Source organism: Onychostruthus taczanowskii, unplaced genomic scaffold, assembly GCF_017590055.1.
Source record: "Onychostruthus taczanowskii isolate IOZ18803 unplaced genomic scaffold, ASM1759005v1 scaffold79, whole genome shotgun sequence".
NCBI classification, from domain to species: domain Eukaryota; kingdom Metazoa; phylum Chordata; class Aves; order Passeriformes; family Passeridae; genus Onychostruthus; species Onychostruthus taczanowskii.
In genome coordinates, this window is record NW_024505782.1 from 2,956,857 (window position 1) to 2,980,151 (window position 23,295).

Sequence of the window (23,295 nt, forward strand, 5' to 3'; positions counted from 1 at the left end):
ACACTGATGTAAAGCAGCTACAAGCATGCCTTTCTTGCTCATCTCTGTTTTACTGTTCAAAGTAGTCTGTGTCTCACAGAGATCTGCAGAAGGTCAGTGAAAAACCACCAGTGTAGTTGATAGGTGATGTGATATTATTGATACCCTGTGGCAAGTGCACAATGTTTTCTGAGCTTTTCCCTGCATTAAAGCCCATTACAGCAGGAGGAATCCTAGATCCTCAGTGCATAACAGGAAAATCCTGGGAGGGATCAGATGGATGCTCAGGGAGCAGTTTCTTCTCCCCAGGTACAAACTGCCAGTAAACTGGCAAGGAGCCCAGTTTTCCTTTCCCAAGACCCTTGTGTTGCACAGCCCACACTCCCATGAAGGACTGGGACTTTTCAAAGGGAATAGTAGTGCTTTTATAGGATTAAATTGGCATGTGCACATTGGGATATTTCCCAAGCAAGGGTGACAGAGACGTGGGATCCTCACATGATTTCTCTGGGCTGAATTAGGCTAAGCAGCAACTTCAGAGAGGAGAAAAGACATCTCTTGGTGGCATAATCCTGAGGAAAGTACATTGGTCTGTCTTCAGCCAACTGCAGACAGGAATATCTGTTGTGTGAGAGTGTTTCCAGCACAACACAAGGAACTTGGCAAAGGAAAGGCAAGGACCATGCTTTAGCCATGAAGGTCTGTGAGAAATGTCCACTGGTGGGCCAAGAGGGGCTGACACTACTGTGACCATATTCAAGTTGATGCCAAAATTCCCATTTGCTTTGATAGTGCAGCATATGGATTATAGGGATATGGATCATGTTTTAAAAAAAAAAAAAAAATAGCTTGTTGCATTATAAACTATTGCTTGCAGTCTTGCAATCTGATGGTGTTGAAAAACTCCATGCACTTGGAAGGTGTCCAGTGGGAAGTGCCAGGGACTGAGCACTGAGAAAGTTCTCCTATTGCCTCTGGATCTGCCCATGGCAAAAGAAAAAAGAAACCACCTGTTGTGTGTAAGGCTGTGAAGTTGTCACTTTATAAATAAGGTGTTTCATAACTGTTGCACTGTCCCAAATCCCAGGACCTTGCAGGATCTTGATGCTCCTTCAGGCTGAAGCTCTGGTCTGACAAAAAAGATGAGCAGAGGCCTGGTTCCTGGTTCTGGGGGATTGCACAGATGGACATGGAAAATGCACCTTTTTTTGAAGAGTAATGAAGTGAAAATATTCTTGAATGTGGCCCATATCACCTGGGAGCAAAACTGAGGTTCAAGCATACCTGGCCAGAGGAGGCTGTACCAACATTGAGCATAGCACAGAAATTTTTGAGCTTAGAGGTTCCTAAACTCCCTGAGGCCCTATCAGGTGTGTTAATGGGTCACCTTAAGAATTTATCCCAGTTCTGCCTGTGGGTCTCCTCCTTGTGAGGATGGAACACTGGGGAGGTGTTGAGGGACCTCCTGCCATCCCACCTCACTTCATCTCAGCTGGAGAGACGTGGTCAAGCAGGATGCTGAGGTGCACAAATGGGGGTGGTGGGCTCTGAAGAGCACAGGGGATGGGAAAAACCAGACTGTGGGACATGACAGATTAAAAGGAAATGTATGTTTTAAAGAAGAGTGAGGTCCCAGAAATAGCTGAAATAGCTCAAATTATAAATATTCCAATAGCAAAGCCATTCCTCCCTCACCCCCAAGCTGGTGCAAGCCAAGGAAAATGTAAGAAAAGCTTTTCAGAGTAGTGCAACCATTCCTCAGGATGAGCTTGGGCTGCCTGGAGAGACTACCCACCAAACACCACGTGTGGTGCCTCCTGGTCGCAAGTGATGTGGGCAGTATTTATTCCCAATATTAGCTGAAAAAGGCTCCTTTTTCCAGGGAAAAGCAAACCCAGGTCATCAGTGTGATTTATTTTAGTGATTCTTTATATAATCTGCATTTAAGGACTCCAAGCAATGGTGTGGTTATAACTATACTTACTGGATAAATGTATTTATTTATGGATGGGATGCTTTACTGCTGACAGTACAGTTTGTTTTTAAGCCTGACCAGGGTAGAGGAAATACATACAAATAAACAATAAACCTAAACAACACTAAAATAACATCAGTTAAAACAATTAGAGTTACTTCCACTCGCAAAGTATTGCTCCCATTTTGCTACAACATGGGAAAAAGCTCCATTTCCTAAGTCAGCTTGTAACTGATTTGGGATTTGCGGATTCTGGTAACAAAAGGGGATTTCTTTTGTCTGTTATTTATACTCTTCCTATGGCACCGTGTGTCCGTGTCGGCGTGTCTGGAGCACCCTGTCTCAGAGCAGCAGTGTCTCCAGCCTGTCCCCGTCTCCGTGCCGTGGCTGGGCCTGCTCGGGCTTCTCCTCCTGGGCTGAACTTGTGTGTTTGCAGAGGCAGTTCCTCCTAGGAGACTTTGTCCTGGTTTTTAAAGTTTTATTATCTCTGAATTATGTATAATTCAGGAGCTCAGGGGCCAAGAGTTATAAATAGACCCCGGAAAATGCACTGTCAGTAATCAGAAGAAGGCGTCAAGGAAGGTTCAGGCCATGCTTTAATTGGGATGCTTTGCCTAATTATTCTAATGCTTTAATTGCATTTGCATCCTTCACCCCGCACAGGGAGTTTCATGCTGGGTTGTTCTGCCTTTCTCTGTGTGTTTTGTGCCATCCCAGAGCTAGCTGCAGAGGGATGAGGTGGGACAGCTTAGCTGCCACCAAGTATTTTGTGTCACCAAGTATTTTGTGTCACCAAGTATTTTCAATGCTGTCTTGCATCTAGCTGTGTGTTTGCTCTCTGTCAGGAGCCAATAACAAACACCAAGCAGAGGTGATGGGAAAAGAAGTGTCTGAATGATACCTCTTTGGGTCTAGGGCTGCATGTGTAGAGTCTGTGGTTCACGAAAACACCCATTATTCTGTGGGAAATGCACTCCAGAGCATTCACACTCAGCAAATGGGAATCCAGGAGTTTGTGTCCTTGGGCCAGCAGGGAAGGGCAGAGCCCTACAGAGAATACTGCAGGTGGTTTTAGTAATAACTAAGGAGTGATGTTTAGCTGTGACAGTCCTGATCACAGTCACAGCCATCCCACCCTTTTGTTTTTGTTTTTTTCTAAAGTCTCCTCCACTGTGCTCGTCACTGAGACATGTGTACTGCAGCTACACATTCAGCCTCTGCTGGCAATCTGTGGTTTATGATGTACACCCCAAAGATCCAATAAATCCTGCAAACTGGGACATCTCTCTTGGAATTACGAATCACAGAACCACAGAATGACCTGAGCTGGAGGGAACCCACAAGGATCATTGCAGTCCAGCTCTTGTCCTGCACAGGACAGGTCTAAGAATCTTGCCCTGTGCCTGACAACATTATCCAAGTGTTCCTGAACCCTCTCTGGGGCTTGTTGCATTATGCCCTGATTCATCAGGCCAGCACATCCTGGTCCCACAGAGTATCTCTTCTCCATGACAGGGCTTTGTAGATCAGTGATAGCAAAACTCAGAGAGTTTTGCTCCTTTTCTGGCTCCTGGATGGCTGGAAATTAATTTCTTTGTCAGTTCTGTAGTTTAATTTAGCCCTGGCTCCAATCACTGAGGTTGAAGAAAGTGTCCTTGGAGGTTGCCAAGACTCACATGTTGTGGGTGAGGAAGTGTAGTAGAGCCATAACCATCAAGCTCTGCAAGAGTTTACCTGCCTTTTATCTTGTGTAGGGAGTATTTTGCAAAATTGTTGCAATTTCTATTCCTTAGATGTTGAACATCAACTGCTTGCTTATTCAGAGGCAGCTCTTATTGTAAGCACCTTACAGGAAAATATGAATAGCTTGCAATTTAAAGGAACAGATTTATCACTTGCATTTTAACAGAGAGGAAATAATTTCTGTGTGGCTTCCTGGCAGTGTTTGGTGTCCTTCCATGGCCTCCAGACCAGGTCAAGGCTTTGGTTTGTGCCTTAGCTCTCTCCTTCTAAGATGTAAAAAAATCCTCTTGTGGGTGACAGACCAGAGCCATGGGAATTCCTGGAAGAGGAGGAGGAACGTGGCCTCTGAGGAGAGAGCTCTGCTGGAAATACCCACAGGACTTACAGATACTCATGTATCACTGAGTCATGGAATCACAGAAGGATTTGGATTGGAAGGGACCATGAAGCTCACCTCATTCCAACCCCTGCCATGGGCTGGGACGCCTTCCATTGGAATCACCTCCAGCAGAAATGCCAGCCTTGGGTGGACAGAGGTGATGGGGATGTTGCCAGTGGCACTTTTGCCATGTTTTTCACGTGCAAGGGGCTGACTGGGATGGTTGTACTGAATATATTGGCACATTCAACCCCATAGGCACCATGATTGTGGGACTGGTACAATAAAAGTGAAATATATCTGCAGATCTGTGCTGTCCTGGAGTTCCCTGCCGTGGACAATCCATCCTGTAGGCAGATGAAAGCATTGTTGCAGGATGTTGCAATTCACGGGGTGGGTTTCTGCTGATCATTTCTGGAACCACAATGTATTTATCTTTTTATGTTCCCTCCAGCCTCAGAATTTCTGTTGTTCCCTTTGCGCAGGCAGATGGGTGTCCTCAGTGATTCCAGCCCCACCTCACCCTTCCCACTCCCCCAGAAAATAAATCCCACCCTGAACTTTGTGTGCAATAAAACTGAGTGAAACTCCCAGCTCCTACCTCAGGCCTAATAACCTGTTTGTTCAGTTCAGGCCTTCTGCAACCATTTGTTTAAGATAAGCAAGGGCGGATGTTTCTTGAGGGCACAAAAGGCTCTTGAGATAAAGCTCCAGTGGGACTGATCCTGCACTGTGGCTAGATCATTTCCTTCTCTCATCACCTGAGTGTTGTTTTTTTCCATCAGTCTAGTGCTTTTCTCAGCCTTCTGTTCACTCTCAGGGTTTCAGTGTTGCTATTTCCTATTCAGGTGTCTTCACCTGCTTGGCAATCACAGCAGGGCTTGTTTCTGCTGCATGGGGAACATCTGTGAAAGAGGTGGAATAAGTTGTTGTGAGTGAAAGCAGTTGCTTTGTGGGTTGAGGTTTCACATCTGAAAGTCAGGCTGTAAAACCACACGGATTAAGCAATGATCCCAAACCCCTAGAAGCCCCTCGAGTCTTTGTGAAACACCCATGAGTTCGGCTACCTCAGGCAACAAACAGCTTCACTTGGGAGTGCAGCAGTGGAGGAGAAGAGGAGGAGGGAGGGTGCAGGTTGGTCCCAGATAGGGCTGTCTCTTCTGTGAGGCTTTTGATTTCAGATGCCAGAGGAGATGCTGTGATTTGCTGCCTCAGGGTGGTCACAGAAGAATCAGTGGCAGGAAAAAGCTTGGCCTCATTCCTGCAATCAAATTGTCCCTTGTTTGTGGAAGGGGGGCTGGAGCTGCCCCAGCCTGAACCCCCCTGCCCTGGGCTGATCCCCAGCGTGGGCAGCAGGGCAGGGGGGATTCTGCCCCTGTGCCCTGGGCTCAGGTGAGAGCCCACCTGCAGAGCTGCCCCAGCCCTGGCTCCAGCAGCACAAGGACGTGGAGCTGCTGCAGCCAGTGCAGAGGAGGCACGGAGATGCTGCCAGGGCTGGAGCCCCTCTGCTCTGGAGCCAGCCTGGCCCAGCTGGGGCTGTTCCCCTGCACAAGAGAAGGCTCCAGGGACACCTCAGAGCCCCTGCCAGGGCCTCCAGGGGCTCCAGGAGAGCTGCACAGGGACTGGGGACAAGGCCTGCAGGGACAGCACACAGGCAATGGCTGCCACTGCCACAGGGCAGGCACAGATTTTGGGATCTTGGGCAGGAATTGCTGGCTGGCAGGCAGGGCAGGCCCTGGCACACAGAAGCTGTGGCTGCCCCATTCCTCACAGAGAGGTGGAACTAGATGGTCTTTAAGGTCCCTTTCAACCCACATAATTCTAAGATTCTACTAATTTACCATCCCCAGTAAAAAAGGCAAAGCTGGTGCTCTCCTCCAGCTTCTTCAGATGATCCTGCTGCAAAGGAGGCATAAGAAAAATCATAGCAAAGTCTTTCTTGTAGGAGGGTAGCACTGAACCCAACCATTTCCCTCCTCTGTTCCTGCCTCTCTTCCTCGTGTCCCTCCCAAGCCAGTATCCACAGGTTACTGGGCTGGAGTGTGGGGTGGGATCAGCAGAGGGATGTTGCTGGGGAGGAGCAGGTATCAGTGGGGAAAGAAGTGGAGGCTCTTGGGTTGCTGCAGAATGCCAGTGAGGTCTTGAAAGCTTTTTATTTGTCCTTTCATTGAGCTTTGATGTAAATGTACCTGGGGAGCAGCTTTTTGTATTCCCACAGGCAGATGGACAGAGATGAAGGTTGGACAGACACCTTCATTAGAAAGGTAAAGCTCAAAAAGAGAGCACATGGCCTTCAAACTTTCTGCCTGTGACCTCTGTTTGCAGCAATTCCAGTAGATGACTGATTTCCCTAGCTGGCCATACCACAGTCACCTGAGCTTGCCAGACATCGCCTTCTCCAAGAGTTGTTTTCCTCAAAAAAATCTAAAAACGTGAATGCACGTCACAACACAGCTGATCTCTTGGGGACTGGCCCAGAGGGCAGACCATTCCTGAACAACCCTTCTTTTCCAGAGCTTTTGGCCCTTCTTGTTAGAGCATGTATGTTTATGATTTAAATTGGAACATATGTGCATTAGAAGTCCCATGGGCGTCTCAGGTTCTGCTCCAAGCTTCCCACCATGCAAACCACAAAGTGTTTAGCTCCAAAACTGAAAATTAGCCCTATTAGCAATTCTTTCTGTGACCATGGGCTCCTTGTGCTTTGCTTTTCCCACACCCGTTGATTTCAGAATCAGCAGCACTGAAATACTGGTTTGTTACCTTCTCCAGACACCTGTGACTAAATATCAAGATAAAACCCCTGTGGAAAAGAGACTAAATGTGATTTTGCTGCCCACTGAGAAGCTGAAAACCTGCCTGTGAAAACCATGGGCATCTGAGTGTGATAGTGTTTCTGGCCAAAGCAGGAGAAAAGCCAATCCCTCTTGCAGACCCACTGCAGAGCAGAGGGTGGTCTTCTGTCTTTCCTTTGGCTCTGTTCAGGGATTTTGACTTCAGAAGGCATGTGTCTGCTGAAAGATGGAAGAGTTGCATTTCAGATTCACGTTGTCCTCAGTGAGCTGGCTCTGCTGAAGGCATTTCCACACCTGTCCTGCATAACCCATGGTTGGCAGCAGCCTCCAGACAAGGGCTGTGTTATCAAAGCTCTCACCATGCCCTTGGGATTCTATCCCCACCCACCCATCACCTTTGGTCTTCTCCAGCCACTCCGCCCTACTTGCAATTTGCTGATATTTCCTTTTGCATCAGCTCACTACCAAAAAAAAAAAAAAAAGAAAAAAAAAAAAAGTCGACTTTTCTCCCTTCCAAATTTAGCTTTGTTTAGGCACCAAAATAGACAAGAGTAGGGATCAGTGACTGTTTTTTTCCAAAACATTGTCTCACGATGAGGACTGAGGAAGGGAATTGCTCAGCTGGAGAAAGGAGATGTTTGATTTTCGTAAATGAGGACACAAAGTTCTCCTCTATTCGAGCACAGGCAGTGTCCAGGAGTACTCCTTGGATTAGGAACTTATTCCCATGTCATTAATTCATGTCTTATCCCATTGGCGTCAGCTGCTGGTGGGTAGAGGTCTGTGGAAGCACAGGGTTTCTCTGCAAGGAGGACATGCAGGAATGCACCACTGTCTCTATGGTTTCTAGCTGGAATGAGCAGAAAGGCAGCTCCTGAGGCTTTAATGAGGTCTTCACTAGAGGAAATTGGTCCTTGTGTGGAGAGGAGATAGTTTCATTTTTCTAAGGTAATTGTATTTGCACATGTGTCTGCAATGCAGCTTAAATTCTTGAAAACACCCCAAGCATTAGCCTGCTGTGCTAGTACAACATTTAGAAACAGCCTCTCTAATTATTATACTATTTTTAGCCTCATTTCCTAAACTAGCTGTACTGATGGGGTTGGACTGTGTGTGTCTCCTCCTTCCCCTTCTTTCCTCATTCACTTTGGTATCTGTTGGCCGATTTCAAGTAATTTTTTTGAAAGGAACAGAGATCTCAGAGATAGCAAGCTCCTCCTATGCCTTCAGTGAAAATAAATGGTTGGGAAAGTGAATGATGAGGAGCACTCAAACCATAGCCCTCAGCAGTGAAGCAGTTTCAGTATGAGCACCCTGGTCTGGTGGGAGGTCCCTGCCAGCAGCAGGTGGGTTGGAACTGGATGATCTTTAAGGTTCTTTCCAACCTGAAGTGCTCTGGGATTCGGTGATTCTAAGCTATTGCAGAATCATGGAATTCTAGGAAGTTGGAAGCCACCCACCAGGATCACTCAGTCCAACTCCTGTCCTGCACAGCCCCCCAACAACCCCACCCTGAGCATCCCTGGCAGGGTGTCCAAAGGCTCCTGGAGCTCTGGCAGCCTCGGGGCTGTGCCCATTCCCTGGGGAGCCTGGGCAGTGCCAGCACCCTCTGGGGAAGAACCTTTCCCTGATGTCCAACCTAAACCTCCCTGGTACAGCTCCAGCTGCTTCGTGGGTCCTGTCCCTGTCAGAGGTGCTAGAGATCAGAGCTGTCCCTTGGGAGGAGCTGCAGACCCCAGTGAGGTCTGGCCTCAGTCTCCTCTTCTTGAAGCTGAACAAGCACAGTGCTCTCAGACACTTTCTCATGTGGCCCCTCCAGACCCCTCACCACCGTTGTAGCTCTCCTTTAGACCTTTTCTAATGGCTTTATACTTTGGCTCAGTGAGTTCCCTATGGCTTGAGGCATGGAGGAGTGAAGCTCTCTGAATGGGAAGGCTCCAGCTGCTGTGGGAGATGTAGGGCTCCTGAAGCAGCAGCCCCTCCAGGCTTTTTGCACTGCTTAGGATGGATGGTCACAATAAACCCTGTCTCTCCTCAATTTGGTGATGCCTTCTCTGGCCTAAATTCATCATCCCCAGGAACCTTTCTCCTCCATTACATCTTCCCCTGGAGAAACTCAAAATACTATTATCTCAGTAACTGCTACTGAAATCAACTGCCATTTCCAAAGGCTCTTCACACAAAGAGAGAAGGACTTTTTTCTGAAGTCAGTGTGTTATGTTGTCATGCCAATGTCACAAAGCTGCTGCTAGATGAAGCACATCCCCACCCAGCCCTTGCCCTTGCCCAGGCTGCTCCCTCATGGCCCCTCACACGTGGTGATTCCCAGCAGTGGCTGGAGTTCCAGGCTGAGATAGATGGTGATGGAAATAAAAGAGCAACTTTTACAGGGCTTTTATTGCCAGCTAGGGAAGGACAATACTGCATAAATAAAATTCATTATAGTTATGACAGCTCTGTGGTCCCTGGAAAATAAATAATACTTTGCACTTACGTAGGGCCTTTCATCCAGGAACCTCAGAGTTCTGTGTGAGCATTAACAAAGCCTCATCATGCCCATAGTAGGATAGTAAATACAGCAGCCCCTTTATCAGATGAACAGACCACGTCAGAGTCGGCACCTTCAGTGGAAAGAGGGCACTGGAAAGGCAGCAGCTGGAGTAACACACAGCTCTGCCCCTGCCTTGTCTTGGAATCATAGAATCCTAGATTGGTTTGGGTTGGAAGGGACTTTAAGGTCACCTCGTTCCAACCCCCCTGCCGTGGCAGGGACACCTCCCACTGTCCCAGGCTGCTCCAAGCCCTGTCCAGCCTGGCCTTGGGCAATGCCAGGGATCCAGTGGCACCCACAGCTGCTCTGAGCACCCTGTGCCAGGGCCTCAGCACCCTCACATTAACGACTTCCTTCCTAATTACTAGTAAAACATTTCTGCCTAGTATCTCATTTAAATCTGCCCTCCTTCATCTTGGGCTTGGGCAAATCCTTGTCACCTCAGTTTTTTGCTGTAAGGTGGATCCCACCTGTCCCTGCTGCAGGGGTGGCATAGCCTGACTCATTCATGGTGGGCTGGCTCAGTGAGGTGCTTCTGATGTGGTTGTTCCCTTCCTGCTGGGGTGAGGGCACAGCCCAGCAGACCTACCAGCTGTGGCTCCTACTGGTTTCCCCAGGCATCCTCAAAATTATGCTGAGCATCTTCCTTTACAGACATTTTTTCAGCTGGCATTTGGATAAATACACAAAGGAAGCACTTCAGGGAAATTGGCTGGCTTAGTGTGTCATGTGTGAAGTGGATGAATTCCTTGTGCGTCGTGTGTATGGGATTTATACATATGTGATCCAGTCATTTGCCCTGTGTGTTTTTTTCTATACAGAAATTGCAGATAACTTCATTCCCTGCTCCTTGCAACGGCCCTGAGAGATACAACACATGTGTGGATTTTCAGACCTGCTTTTTTGGGGTCTGGGATGTTGTAAGGATGTTTGGGAAGCTGTTTCTTTTACCATGCTAATGTGCTGGGTATCCAGCTCTGTCTCACTCTCACCCCTTCCATGCTGATGCCTCCTGGAGCTGATGGCTGCTTTTCCCTCTGTTTTACAGGGTTACCATCCGTTGCCTCATGAAGCTGAAATCGCACACACCAAAAAACTGTTCAGAAGGAGGAGAAACGACCGGAGGTAGGTGAAGCCTCTTCAGTGTTTGGGGTTTTTTTAAATCTTTTCTTTGTTGCACACCTTCCTCAGCCACCTCGTGGTGAGTCTTTGGACAGTGCTGCTGTTCAGCAGTGTTAATGCATAAACTCTTATGTCAGCAGTAACATCCTGAAAATATTTTGGTGTGTGTTCTGCATTGATCCAGGAGTGCGTTAAGGACCTTCTCTTCCCCTTGAATGTATTCCTGCATAGCCAGATCCCCCCACTTGTACTCAAAGAGACAGCTGGCAATCTATTGTCTGTAAAAGCTCGAGTCCTTGGGATTTGCTTCCTCTTTTTCTACTAAAAATCAATATTTGCTGAGTTTCAGGGCTGCCTGGAAACTCAGCAAAACCTGGGTATGGTTTGGTTCAGAGGGGGTCACAGCCAGCCTCGGGTGTCTGTGGGAAGGAGGGGATGTGCTGTGCAGGCAGCTGAATTCCTGTGGCATTGGTGATTTCAATCCATTGAGTTAATTTAATCGAGTCAATTGGATATTTAATTGTGTAAAATGTATATTCAATTATATGAGGGCATCTAAAGTCCTTGATGGGAATCGTGACTATGGTTAAATGTGAAAAGAAGTGAGGAATAAGGGAATTAGTTGTACATGTGGCTTTATTTCTGCTGACTTGTTCTGGTGCAGTTGAGACAACACACCCAGGGCAATAAAGCAGTTCTAAAACCACGACTTTGAAAGATGATTGAACATGAAAAAAAGTGTCCAGTGCTTTCTCCTGGAATAAACTGTAGTCTGTGCCTGACCTGTCACAGAGGGCATTTTTGGTGAAGTCCTGCAGACATCTTGGAGTGTGTTCACAAATCTCAGCATCACTTCTTGTCTCATGAAAAGCTAGGAATATAGTTAACTCTGTGTGGTTTGGTTTTCCTAAACTTCACTGAGGGACCAAAAAAAGAGCTAAAAACAGTCTTCTCAGGCAACCTAGAAACATTCTTCTGTGGGGAGGATGGTTTGTCAGCAGTAAACTCTGTTTCCTCTCCTTTTGGGGACTCCCTACTTTTTAGCTGTACACAATTCAGAAAGCCAGTCTAGTCTTGTTATTTGAGGTGGGTGGGAAAAGGTCTCATTTCAGCTGGGTTGCAGCCCTGTGATCTCCAAAACATGGCTACAACCAAGTCTGCTGTGTTGCAGGACTGAGCTAGGTGGGCTTAACTGGAGCACTGGGCTGGGCTCCTCTCAGGAACCACAGTGGAGTTTAGGGAGTCCTGTTCCCATCTCTGGCCTTCTTTTGCCATACAGAGTGCTTGATGCTTTGGGAGAGGAGACCCTCAGGGACAAGAAGTCTTCTGCCTGGAGCCCCATGCCCAAGGCTGTGGTGAACCATGGAGCTGTTTGTTGGTTCTTCTCTCCCATCCAAAAATCTTGCCAGTTGAAAGGATGGGAGGGAACACCACAGATGTGCATGTCTGTTACTTTTTTCTTTCTGGTCCCTTCAGATAAGCCATCAGCAGACAGAAGCATTCAGTCCTCCAGGGCATCCCTGCCTCCTGCGCAGATGGCAAGGAGAGACAGCAAAAGAAACTGCCTTGGGCTGGGGTTGGAAGATCACAGGGTGAGATACAGCCCTGGTCAATAGCACTGGGATAATGTCCTAGGGGAAGAGAAAAAAGCCTTAAAATCCAATTGATCTGGCATCATTCTGGAGGAGTTGCGGGGTCATTTCAGCCCTAAGCAGTCACAAATGAAATAAAATGGAAAGAGCAGAGGGTATGCACTTTTGCCCAAGTCCTCCACATTGCTATCAAATCCTAGCCAGAAAACCACATTTATTTCAATTTCAAAAAGCTGAGAGGCCTGAGTACAGGGAGCTGGAGTGAAAAAGCAGTTTTTTAAGTAATTATTTAAAAGGAAAAGGCATGGTTCCCATCCCCTTCCTTCACCTTTCCCTCCCCATGCCACTTGTTTTGCTGCTGGAGGTTTTCAGTGTCTCCTTGGCTCTGTGATGCATTTGGGACTAGGAGGGGAGGTTTAGTCCTTTTAGTGTCACTTGAGTTGCTCCAAGAGAGCATTTTCTCCTTAAAATTGATTTCTAGCAGTGAGTTAGCTCTCAGAATGTTTACTTTATGTGGAAAGCATGACAGAAGTAGGGGAAGAAAAGGGCAGGAATGGGGAGGGGGGGAAAGGGAATAGGAAAAAAAACCAGATTGTATCAGAACACAGACCACAAAGCTGTTTACATTTTATTGCAGTGCTATTATCTTAATGTCCCAGGCATCAGTCTGGGGCAGAAAAGCTCCATTCCAGAGCTGGTGGAGCCACACAGGTGATATAAAAATTCCTAGGGTGAGGTTTTATGTTAGGCAAAAGAGTCGGGAGTAATGGGATTTTTGTTTAAAACATCGCCTGGATATGGAGAGAGTCAAAATTGCAGGAGTGTGGATGAGACATCAGAGGCAGTGAGGCTGAGAAGAAGTCTAGCAGGGCCATTTGGTGATGCATGGGTTGGGAAGGGGCTGGGAAGCAGCTCTGGGTCCTGGACCCAAGGGAGAAAGGTCTGGTTTCCTAGAAGGGAATTGGTAGCAGCCAAAGATGGAAGTAGGGCTGGCATGCAATGGATTTGCAAGAGGAGAAGAGGTTGTCCCACTAAGTTGTTTGGAAGCAGGTGTGGCCCCAAAGTCCTGGGCACACCTGGGTCTGGTTTTTATGGGACAGCTTTTCTTCTTCTCCTGAAGCTGGTGGATCCTGAAGCAGCACCCTGGGCCCCACAGGTGATGCGTGCATGGGGTTTATGGGTTCTTCCTGCCCAGCACTTGCCTCATCCAAGGCAATCCTGGTGACCATGCTGGGCATCCTCCTGCCAGGAGCAGGTGTCACCCTCACAAGTGGCCATCCAGCTTGGGTGGAAGTGTCAGCCCCCAGTTTGACCTCTGCTCAATCCACAGGTCCAGCTGGCCTTGCCTGGTTGGAGGTGACCTTTGGGTTGGTTGGAGCTTTATACAACACAGGTATTACCAAAAACAGCCAGTAAAGAAGATTGGTACACAGAAATCTGCCTCTTTTTTTTCTCAGCTGGTCTAATAAATGGCACTGATTCCCTCCTGGAGTGTATGTGGGCTTCTCTGGCCTCACTGATAGTGACATGCAGGTGGGGACAGTGTTGGGCTAGTGAAGCACCTTTTGTTTCACGTGCAGCACAACGCTGATGTCCGGCCCTGCTATAAATAGTGCCTGTCCCTGCTTCCTTCCCGTCACCTTTCCTCGGGAAATGCTGGCCCTGTGCTGTGGAGGAGCACAGCTCACCTACTCTGAGGTCTCTGCCACACACCTTTCTCTCCCTTCAGGAGAAGCTACCCCCAGGGAGTGACCCACAGCTCTCTCCTTGCATATTTTTGTGTTCCCCAGTAATTTTCTTCCATTTTTGTGGGTGCCTTATCCTTCAGAGTCTTCAAGGCCAGATTGGATGAGGCTCTGAGGAACCTGGCCTAGTGGAAGATGTCCCTGTTTCTGGAGCTGAATGGTCTTCAAGGATCCTTTGAAGCCAGATCATTCTGGGATCCTATGATTTTCCATGGTTGCATGCTTCATTTGTTGCATAAGATAGGCATGAAGAGTGAATTGGATGTCATTAAAAAAACTGGGCACATTTTTCTGTCACAGCAGTCAACATCAGAGCCACATATGCTGGTGGGTTTGGTTGCACATTTGGTGCTGTAAAAGCCTGCAGGAGGGGGTGAGATCCTTCCTGCAAAGAGCTTATGATCAGAGCTGTAGAGGTATCACTCCCCACCTCTCCTGGCAGAAATCCTGCAGCCAGTGTCCTCTCTGTGGCTTAGAGTCAGGAGGTGTGACTGCCACCTCCTGATGAGGGTGGTGGAGGGCATCACTGCTTGCTGGGATCGTGGAAGGAGAGCAGCACAGGCAGGTGTTTTCATGCCATGTCCAAAGGCTGCTTAGTTTGACTTTCCAAGGGCAGCCACCTCTAGGCAAGGACGGAGTTTTTCTAGGTGGTGGCATGACCTCTCCTGCAAGAAGATACTGTGGAATGTGGGGCACAACAGACCCATTTCTCAAGTCCCCTCCTCAAACCTTTCTCAACCCAGTGCCTCTCTGCTAACACAGCACAAGCTGTGTGGAATGTGATTTCCTTGGACAGGTGAGCTCTGAGTTTGGCCCCTTGTTCTTCAAAAAGTTCCCAAATCCCCTGTTTTTTAAGCATTACAAGCTGACTTTGTGTTGCCTAAGGTTCCTTCAATGCCCATGGCCTCCTAGTGTGATGTGTTTGGGATGGAGAATCCATCTGGCCAAATTCTTTGGCCTGGAAATGCATGGAAATACACGCACAGTGGCTTGCCCCAGCCTTGTAGGAATGATAAAAAACATTGCATGTTCAAATAGGCTTTACAGGAAATAGATGGATTTGAAATATATGGAATTGCAGTAGGACAGGTGGTGTTGTACCTACTTCTTGGTCTTCTGATTAACAGTACTGAAATAGTTCTGTGTCAGTTGAGGAAGGAGGCAGTTTTCCTGATGATCAGGAAAGGGTTTTTGGGGAAGTCTTAAAAAGTTTGCACCCTTGAAATCAAATTGATCCAAAATCTTGTTGTATTCAAAAGACAGATCAGGCTGGGTAGCTTAGCAAAAGCAAATGCTTGGGTGTGCACAGATGCTGGCTGTTACCTCATGGGTCTTTTGGTTGTCCTTGTCTGGGGGCAAAAACAGGAAAGGATGGCAGAGAGAACAACCCCATGTCCTGGAGAGGATGGAGTAAAAGCCCAAGAGTTAATCAATACCCTCTTCGCAAAAGGCCCCTGAATTCCTTTTTTTTCTGTAGAAAAAGTGGGAATCTCTTGTGCTTCTTCGGTGCAGCTGGTGTGTCTTCAGGCTTTGAGGTGACCAAAGCCATGAGGGGCTGCCCTGCCTCTCCCTGCCAGGATTGTTGGGGATCACAACCAGCTTCAGGTGAAGGACCATCACCTTTAGCTGTGACTGAGCTTTGTGTCATCTCCTCCTTCTCCTGTTGGATGAGGTTTTAAGAGGGGTGTTTCTGCACTTGGGAAGTTCATCCTACATAAAGCCCCTCTGTGGGGAGCTGCAGCAGAAGGCTGCACATGTCCTTTTAGCATGCCCCAAATACTTAAAGATTTCAAGAACAGGATTACAGAAATGTCCCCAAGTTTTCTCTAGCATTGTCTGACTTGATTTACTTCCTTGCATTAACTTGGCTTTGCACTTAAATGATCAGGAAAAAACAGTCTGGATTATTTTTTTCTGTGTGTATGTGTTTTCTGGACTTAATTAGATTCAGAGCTGAGGGAGGCAGAAATATCCTCCTTCCCTGGAGAGCCCCGGGTGGCTGTCAGGGACGGTTTCCTCTTCCTGAAGCAGGAGGGTTGTGTAAGCACCATGACCCTCCTGCTGACACCCACGCCACGCACTGGGTTATCTGGGGTGAGCACACTGAGTGGGCATCCCTGTCCCAACTCCCCAGCTAACCTACACTGCTGAGAAACCTCCTGGGGCTCATCCCAGCCCAGCCATGTGGGTCTTCAAGGAGGTGGTTCTGCCCAGGGACAGCCCAAAGGATGGTCATGGTGGGCTCAGGGCCAGGCAGGGAAGGTCCCATATCCGCTGGCGGCTCCACTGAGGAGCGTAGGCAAGCTGTGATATATTTCTTTTCCCATTATATTTAATTTTACAGATCCTCGGGGACACTCAACCACCTACAGTGATTAGTTCGACTGATTAAGCTGCTTTTCCTCTTGTGACAAACTCCTTTTGTGAAGGGTTTTCAATAGCCACGCTGCTCGGGACATTGTTCCTGTACAATTTCCTTTCAAAACACCATAAAGGCACTCTGCCGCTTCACCCTGTCGTAAAACACCACAGGAATCAGCTTGGCCCAGCTTGCTCCTTCAAGGGCAAGATCTCATTCAGGGGCAAGATACAGGCTCGGGTTGGAGTTGAAGGACCACGTGGTGCTGGAGTGAGATGGAGCCATGAGCAGGGGGGATTTAAGATAAGATGGAAAGCAAAAGTTTTCTGTCTTTTTTTATTTTTCCTTCTGTTTGTTAATGAGAGGATCCAGAGTCACCCAGGGAAGTGAAGGATAAATAAACTTGAGAGCACAGAGAAGGAAATGCTGCTTCACACGTGTCAGCTGATTCAGCCTTGCCTCGCAGAGGCTGGGGGTGGATGCAGCTACTGTCAAGGTACCCAGGGGTACAAGGTGCACAGGCAGAAGGGCAGTTTCTGCTGAAGAACACTGCTGTGAATAGCAAGTGGATAAAACTGGTCATTTAATTAAGACTGGGAGTCAGAGGAAGGTCTGATTGCCACCAAGGGTGTAACAGATGGAGGGAACTGGAGGCACTTGCAGCGGCACAGTCATTCCTCCCTGTGTTTGTAGTTACTCCCTTGCCCTCTCATGAGGTTTTTGGGTAAGACCTGTTATCATTTGGGTCTGGTTGGTCCAGCAGCTTCCCTCTAAGTAAGGTGGTGATGGAGCAGAGCAGAGATGATATTGGGAAGGGTCAAGCAGGAGCCCTTTGACCTGCACAGCCGTGCTGGCCAGACGTGGGTGCATCACCCTGCCCCACTGCCCTTCCTTCCAGGAGCTGAGAAGGCTCTGCCAGGGGTCACAGCACAGAGACTCCACTCCTGGGGGAGGAGGTTGTTAGGAACAAAGCCTGCACTGGGCTCACCATTGAAGGAGTAATCCTCAAATCACTAAAAAGCCACCTCCTGACATCCAATGGACATGCAGCTGGTGTGACACAGCCATGGGTGGAGCTGCTGGGCAGCACTGCTTGTCAGGAGGGAACACTTGGAGGTGAAGTCTGGAGGTTCTGTGGCTCCATCAACACCTTTTGCTGCCTTTAACCATGGCTTGGTGAGCAGGACACAGCATGGCAAAGGGCAGTGGCTTTAAACTGCCAGAGGGCAGGATTAGATTAGGTATTGAGAAGAGTTCTTGACTGTGAGGGTGGGCAGGCCCTGGCACAGGGTGCCCAGAGCAGCTGTGGCTGCCCCTGGATCCCTGGCAGTGTCCAAGGCCAGGTTGGACAGGGCTTGGAGCAACCTGGGATGGTGGAAGGTGTCCCTGCCCATGGCAGGGATGGAGCAAGATGAGCTTTAAGGTCCCGTCCAACTGAACCCATTCTAGGATTCTGTGATATCCCTGTGCAGTAATCTGAGCCCTGGCACCTACAGGGCACAGATGATTCAACAGCTCTGCAAAAGCCATCTGAAGTTCAGCCAAATTTATACCTAGCATCAGTCCAGTTTATCTAAGGGCGAGTCACCTGCTCCAGCACCATCCCCAGAGCTGCACACGTAGGGTCCTCCCATCATCCGAACGGTCCATGTGAAACGCCAGGAGCAGTGAGGTGGAGCAGTTGGTATTTAGCATCCACTGGGGGATTTGTTCTGCCTGTCACTCATTTCTCAAGCTGTGGCAGGCTGAGTAGAGGTTCTCCACCCAGCTGCTCTCATTTCTGGTGTTGTGGGCAGCTCTGAGGCCTTACGTGCTTGGGGGCATCAGTGAAAATATGCCCAGCCATGTTTCACCCCCAAGGGCACCGGTGGGGTGGCCACCATTCTGCTGGCAGAGCACACCACAGAAGGGGTGCTGTGCTCACAGCTCCTTTCCTGATGCTGGCAACAGCCAAAAGGATTGTGCATTTTATACATGTGCGAGGATAAAACACTTCTGTAAGTCAGAGAGCTCTTTGGGCTCGGCACTAATGGCAAGAGAAAGACAAAGCTCTGTGAGTTTGACAGGACATGGTGCTCATGAGCACGATGTCAGGGCATGCGTGTCCATTGCTGTTCTCCATATCTGATATGTCCTCCTTGTGATCCTAGCTAAAGACCCATGCAGAAGGGTTAAAAGATACCCATCTAAGCAAATTTTATCCTTTCCTTTCATTGTTCCTTTCTTTCTAATGCCAGGAGGCAGTGGCAGGAGCAAGCCGGGTGCATTTCCCAGCTGCAGGGTTGCCACCTCTCTATTGAATAGCTTTGTCATTACATAAAAACTCTAAAACACAAGACCTTTAATACCCTTTTTTCTTCACAGTCTTGGTGTCTGAAGTGACTCCTGTCCTGCAGACTAAATTTAACCCAAATAGCCAAGCCACCAGTAGATTTTATGGCATCAAGAGACTTCTGCAGGTTGTTTTTATCCATCTCTGTCACTGCTTGGAAGACTTTGTGTACCACCAGCAAAGCATGTTACTGTTACGAAACCTATTAGAAATGTATGGCCTGCTGGATAGGTTCAGGGTCTTGTGATGTTACTTCACTGAAAGCAAAACAATTGCTCCAGCAAAAAACCCAGAACTTCAGTGTGTGGCTGTGGTGGAGGCTATGGTGGAGGTGGTTTTTATGAAAACTCAGTATTTTCTAGGTATCTTTTTACTGTGTGGTATCAGGGGCTAGTCTGGAGGTCAATGAGTTGTTGTCACTGATGGCTCTTCACAACTGCTCCAGGCCAGGTTTGGAGCAGCCTGGTCTGGTGAAAGGTGTCGCTGCCCATGGCAGAGGTGGAAAAATGTGATCTTGAAAGTCCCTTCCAACCCAAATCACTGTGTGATTCTGTAATTTTTGTGAGCATTTTGGAGTGAACAGGAGCTCATGGTGGCTCTACAACTGTGGAGAAGATTAGGAGAGCAGCCACTCTTAAATCCAAGGCTTTGCAGGGAACGTGGGAGTCCTCATTCAGTACTCACCTTTATCAGACACTGCTTCTCCTCCATGATCACTGGTGCTATTTCAGGTGCCTAGCTTGTCTCAAACTCCATACAAGGAGCTGTCAGACACCAGGCCTTATGATACCAGCACCAAAATGGCTATAAGCCAAACAAGATGCTGTAAGGCATCTCCAGTGCCACTGCCAGCTGGATCCCACTGCCTGTGTCCGTAACTACGTTGACAGATATGAACAGCAGGTCCAACTTCTCATTGTGCTCAGAGGGGATATGCTCAGTGGACTTTGGAGGATGCTTCTCCCCCACATAATAAAAGTTAGCCAGTTCATCTTATAGAGAACATATTTCCTTGCTTTATTTTGCCTTCCTATGTTGACCAGAACCAAGGAAGTCTGAAAAACAAAGAGATGTGGGAGGAGTTGAGCGAAAACACCTCACACTGGAGGGAGTGCTGGGATGAGGATTTTTTTCTGGGCTCTCTTCAGCAAAAACAGGCACTTGAGACTGGGCATCCCAGTCTCAGCTGGGATTGAGACTTTCATTAGAAGGGCATGTAGTGGTAGGACAAAGAGGAATGAGTTCACGCTGGCAGAGGGCAGGGTTGGGTGGGCTGTTGGAAGGAATTGTTCCCAGTGAGGGTGGGGAGACCCTGGCACAGGCTGCCAGAGAAGCTGTGTCTGCCCCATCCCTGGAAATGTCCATGGCCAGGTTGGACAGGGCTTGGAGCACCCTGGGGTAGTGGAAGGAGTCCCTGCCATGGCAGGGGGTGTAATGAGATGGTCTGTAAGGTCCCTTCCAACCCAAGCCCTGAGTTGCATGGTGAAGTAAGTACCTGTACCCTTGTTCTTTTTCTTACCTCGTTTGAGACCAAATATAACTGAACACAACAATCACAAAGCATACAGTGAATTAAAAAGAGACAGGTGAGATAGGAGAGAGGCAGTGGTGACACTTCTGAGGTCTAGCAGCCAAACTGGCTTGGTGCTGCTGACGAGCAGGATTCAACACCAGTCACTGGTCTCTCAGCAGCCTGTGTGAGGTGTGTAGCAACCTTTTCTTGCTCTTGTTTTTTTCATAAACAGGTGTCAGCAGAACTGTTGTCATCACAGGTGGAAAGGTTTAGCCCTGAGCCCCTTAAAGGCTACAACCCCTATCTCACTGTCACATCAGTTATCAACTTACACCTTCTGCCAGAAGAGGTAGCATCTTCTTTCTTCTGGTGGGTGGATGTCCTAAAGTCTGAGGAGACCCCTGGAGTGGTTATCAGGGGATGCATGGCTGAGGTGCTTTTTGCACATTTCAGGCAAAACATGACCCAAGCCTTTGGAGTTGAGTGGGATTTTGGGAAATTGGTTGATGAGCTGTGCCTCAGCTCTGTTTTGGATGTTTATGTGTTCCCTTAGATTTGGTCCTCAGTGTAAAGATGGAATAAATGTATGTTCTGAGGCATGTTAGGGATACATGAAATCATGGGAGGATTGGTAACTGGCTCTAAGGCAGTGTGATTTATAGTCCTATTCAAAGGACTTTAAAGCTATTTTTCTAGTTTGGGTTTGAAGGACATTACTAATGCATTTTATGTGAAAATCTGTTCCTCTGCATTCATTTTTACCTAATTCCGTGTTCTCAGGCATCATCTTCTTTTCTGCTGTTTCCTTTCTTATAAAAAAAATGGCTTTCCCTCTGGTTTCCCTTCCTTCATCTTGCACTGAGAGTTTAAAGATACACATAACCAAGCTGTCCCAGCATTTTGTCTCACAAGATTTTTTTTCCCAGTGGAACTTAACGAAAATAAGTCTCCACACTTCTTCCCACAATGATCCCATTGGCAAGGCAAGAGGTTGGGATGCATCCTTTTAGGGCCAAGTAGTTCTTGTACTGGAAAGATAAAGAGTATCCTAGCCATCACTCAGGAGTGTGACGTGCAAGGTATTTGTTTAGAAACTCTTTACAATCAGCTGACAGCCCATATTCATGCAGTTTTCATGCTGTCTTGAAGAGGTTGCACTGCTTCCAGAGCCAGTCCATTCGTGGTCAGTGCTAAGGCTGCTCTCACAAATAAAAATAGTCACAGGTTTGAAGATTTCAAGTTATACTGGGGTGAAGGCTCTCACCCCAGGTTTGAAGATTTCAAGTTATACTGGGTGAAGGCGAAGGTGAACGTGTTTTACAGCTGGCATGAATGTGTTGGTTTTAAGGCTGTGAAATTTTGGAAGAGCCTTAGAAACCCATTCCCAGAGGTCAACAGGACAAAGCTCTCCTGCTGAGCGAGTGAATAGAAATGAGTTCATAATTACAGAGTATAGTAGCTTTTTCACCATTTTAATTGAGGTTTTTCAGAAAGGAAGAGAACTTAAAACAATACAGAAATGCCTTTTGTTCTTTCAGGGCCATTTGCTGAGGGCTTTGCAGTGAGAGGAGAGGATGTTTATGAAAAACAACGATATCAAGATGTTATTTTAGGGCCGAAGGGTCTTTCCTAACTGGAACAAAATTAAATGCTTGAGATGAACTGGTTACTCTCTGAAAATTAGCACTGAGCTAAGTGATTTGCAGCACATTGCTGAACTTCTGTTGGAACAGAAGAAAGAGAGAGGAAGGGAAGGAATTGAAGAAGTTGAAACACTCCTTTCCTTCTCAGTAGGATTTCCAAATCAAATTAATTAGGTTTAACAGCACATGGGTCTGAACCCTTGAAGCAGCATCTGGAAGTCAGCGATTTATCCTCATCCTTATGCTCCTGTCTTCTCCATGCCCTCCTGGGAGCTGGTGAGGCTTAATGGAGGGGACTTTGGGGGTGCAGAGGGAACACCCCAACCCCAACAGGGGTGTCACAGCCATCCGTGCTGAGCAGGCTGTGGGGGTGTTGAGCCAGCATAGTGGTAGCTGTGAAAAGCTGCCTCTTCTCCAAGAGAAGCAAATGCAGGAGCGATATTTTTTTTTTTTCTTTTTAAGGACAAAAGTGAGCCTGGTGGTGTACTTGCCTGCAATGGAAAATAGCATCTAGATAGGCCATAGTGTTTAGAATGTAACGATGTAAGAAACCTTTCTGAGCAGCTGAAAGCACCTAAGCAGAGATGTTAAAATAAGAGGTGCCATTCTGCCTAATATTTAGAAACTTTCAACCAGAGATGAAGGGCAGATCATGTTTTCAGGAACAAACGCAGTAAAGGGTGCATCTCCAAAAGGAATCACAGAATAGTTTGGGTTGGAAGGAACCTTGAAAATCACCTTGTTCCAACCCCATGCCATGGGCAGGGACACTTCCCATTATCCCAGGTTGTTCCAAGCCCCATCCAACCTAGCTTTGGACACTTTCAGGAATCCAGGGGCAGCCACAGCTGTGCCAGGGTCTCCCCACCCTCACAGCCAATAATTTCTTCCTGATACCTAAAATAAATATCTTCTCCTTTAATTTCAAATTATTCCCCCTTGTCCTAATCACAGAATATGTCAAAATAGAGGGATCCCATAAGGATCATCAAGTCCAACTCTCTGCTTCTCACAGAGCTGCCTAAAACTAAACCACACGACGAAGAAAGATGAGCCAGCTGAAGCTGAGCCTCCTCAAGAAAAAGATGAAGAGCTCCTTCTTGTAGTTCTGTTCCTTTGTGATAAGTCTCCTCAAGGAAATGAGTGTTCATAGTCACGGCAGTCCCAGCAGTGGGTGCTTGCCCTGCCTGCCCGAGCAGAGCTGGCGGTGGCAGCGCCGCAGCCGAGGGGCTGGCAGGAGACAGTTTAGAGACAGATCATCATTTTTGGTTTGATTTTCTGCAATGTCCCTGGGAGTTATTACACTAAATTAATTCTCAGGTCTACAGAGGACAATACCAACCCAGCAGTTTGTTTCTGGCAGGGCTCAGCTGGGTGACTGCCTTACTGCGGCCTAATGGATTACAGGCGCGCGAGCGGGGCGGACGTGTTGTCCTTCCAGCTGGAACATCACTGCCCTTATCTTGTGTTTGCCATGCCATCCTGCATCCTTAACTCGCAGTTAGATGTGCTGGAGCTGGACAGAAGGGCCATAGGAGCAAGAGGAGAGCGAGATGTGGTGGGCCAT

At 47.8% G+C, this 23,295-nt stretch overlaps 1 protein-coding gene across 1 annotated transcript in view; it reads left to right on the forward strand.

Moving 5' to 3' along the window:
• Positions 1–23,295, forward strand: part of CTIF (cap binding complex dependent translation initiation factor) — a 147,916-nt gene that overhangs the window by 69,504 nt on the left and 55,117 nt on the right. The window contains exon 8 of the mRNA XM_041423585.1: positions 10,471–10,547. Within this exon, the coding sequence (XP_041279519.1) occupies positions 10,471–10,547 (77 nt within the window). The remainder of the gene's footprint in view (positions 1–10,470; positions 10,548–23,295) is intronic.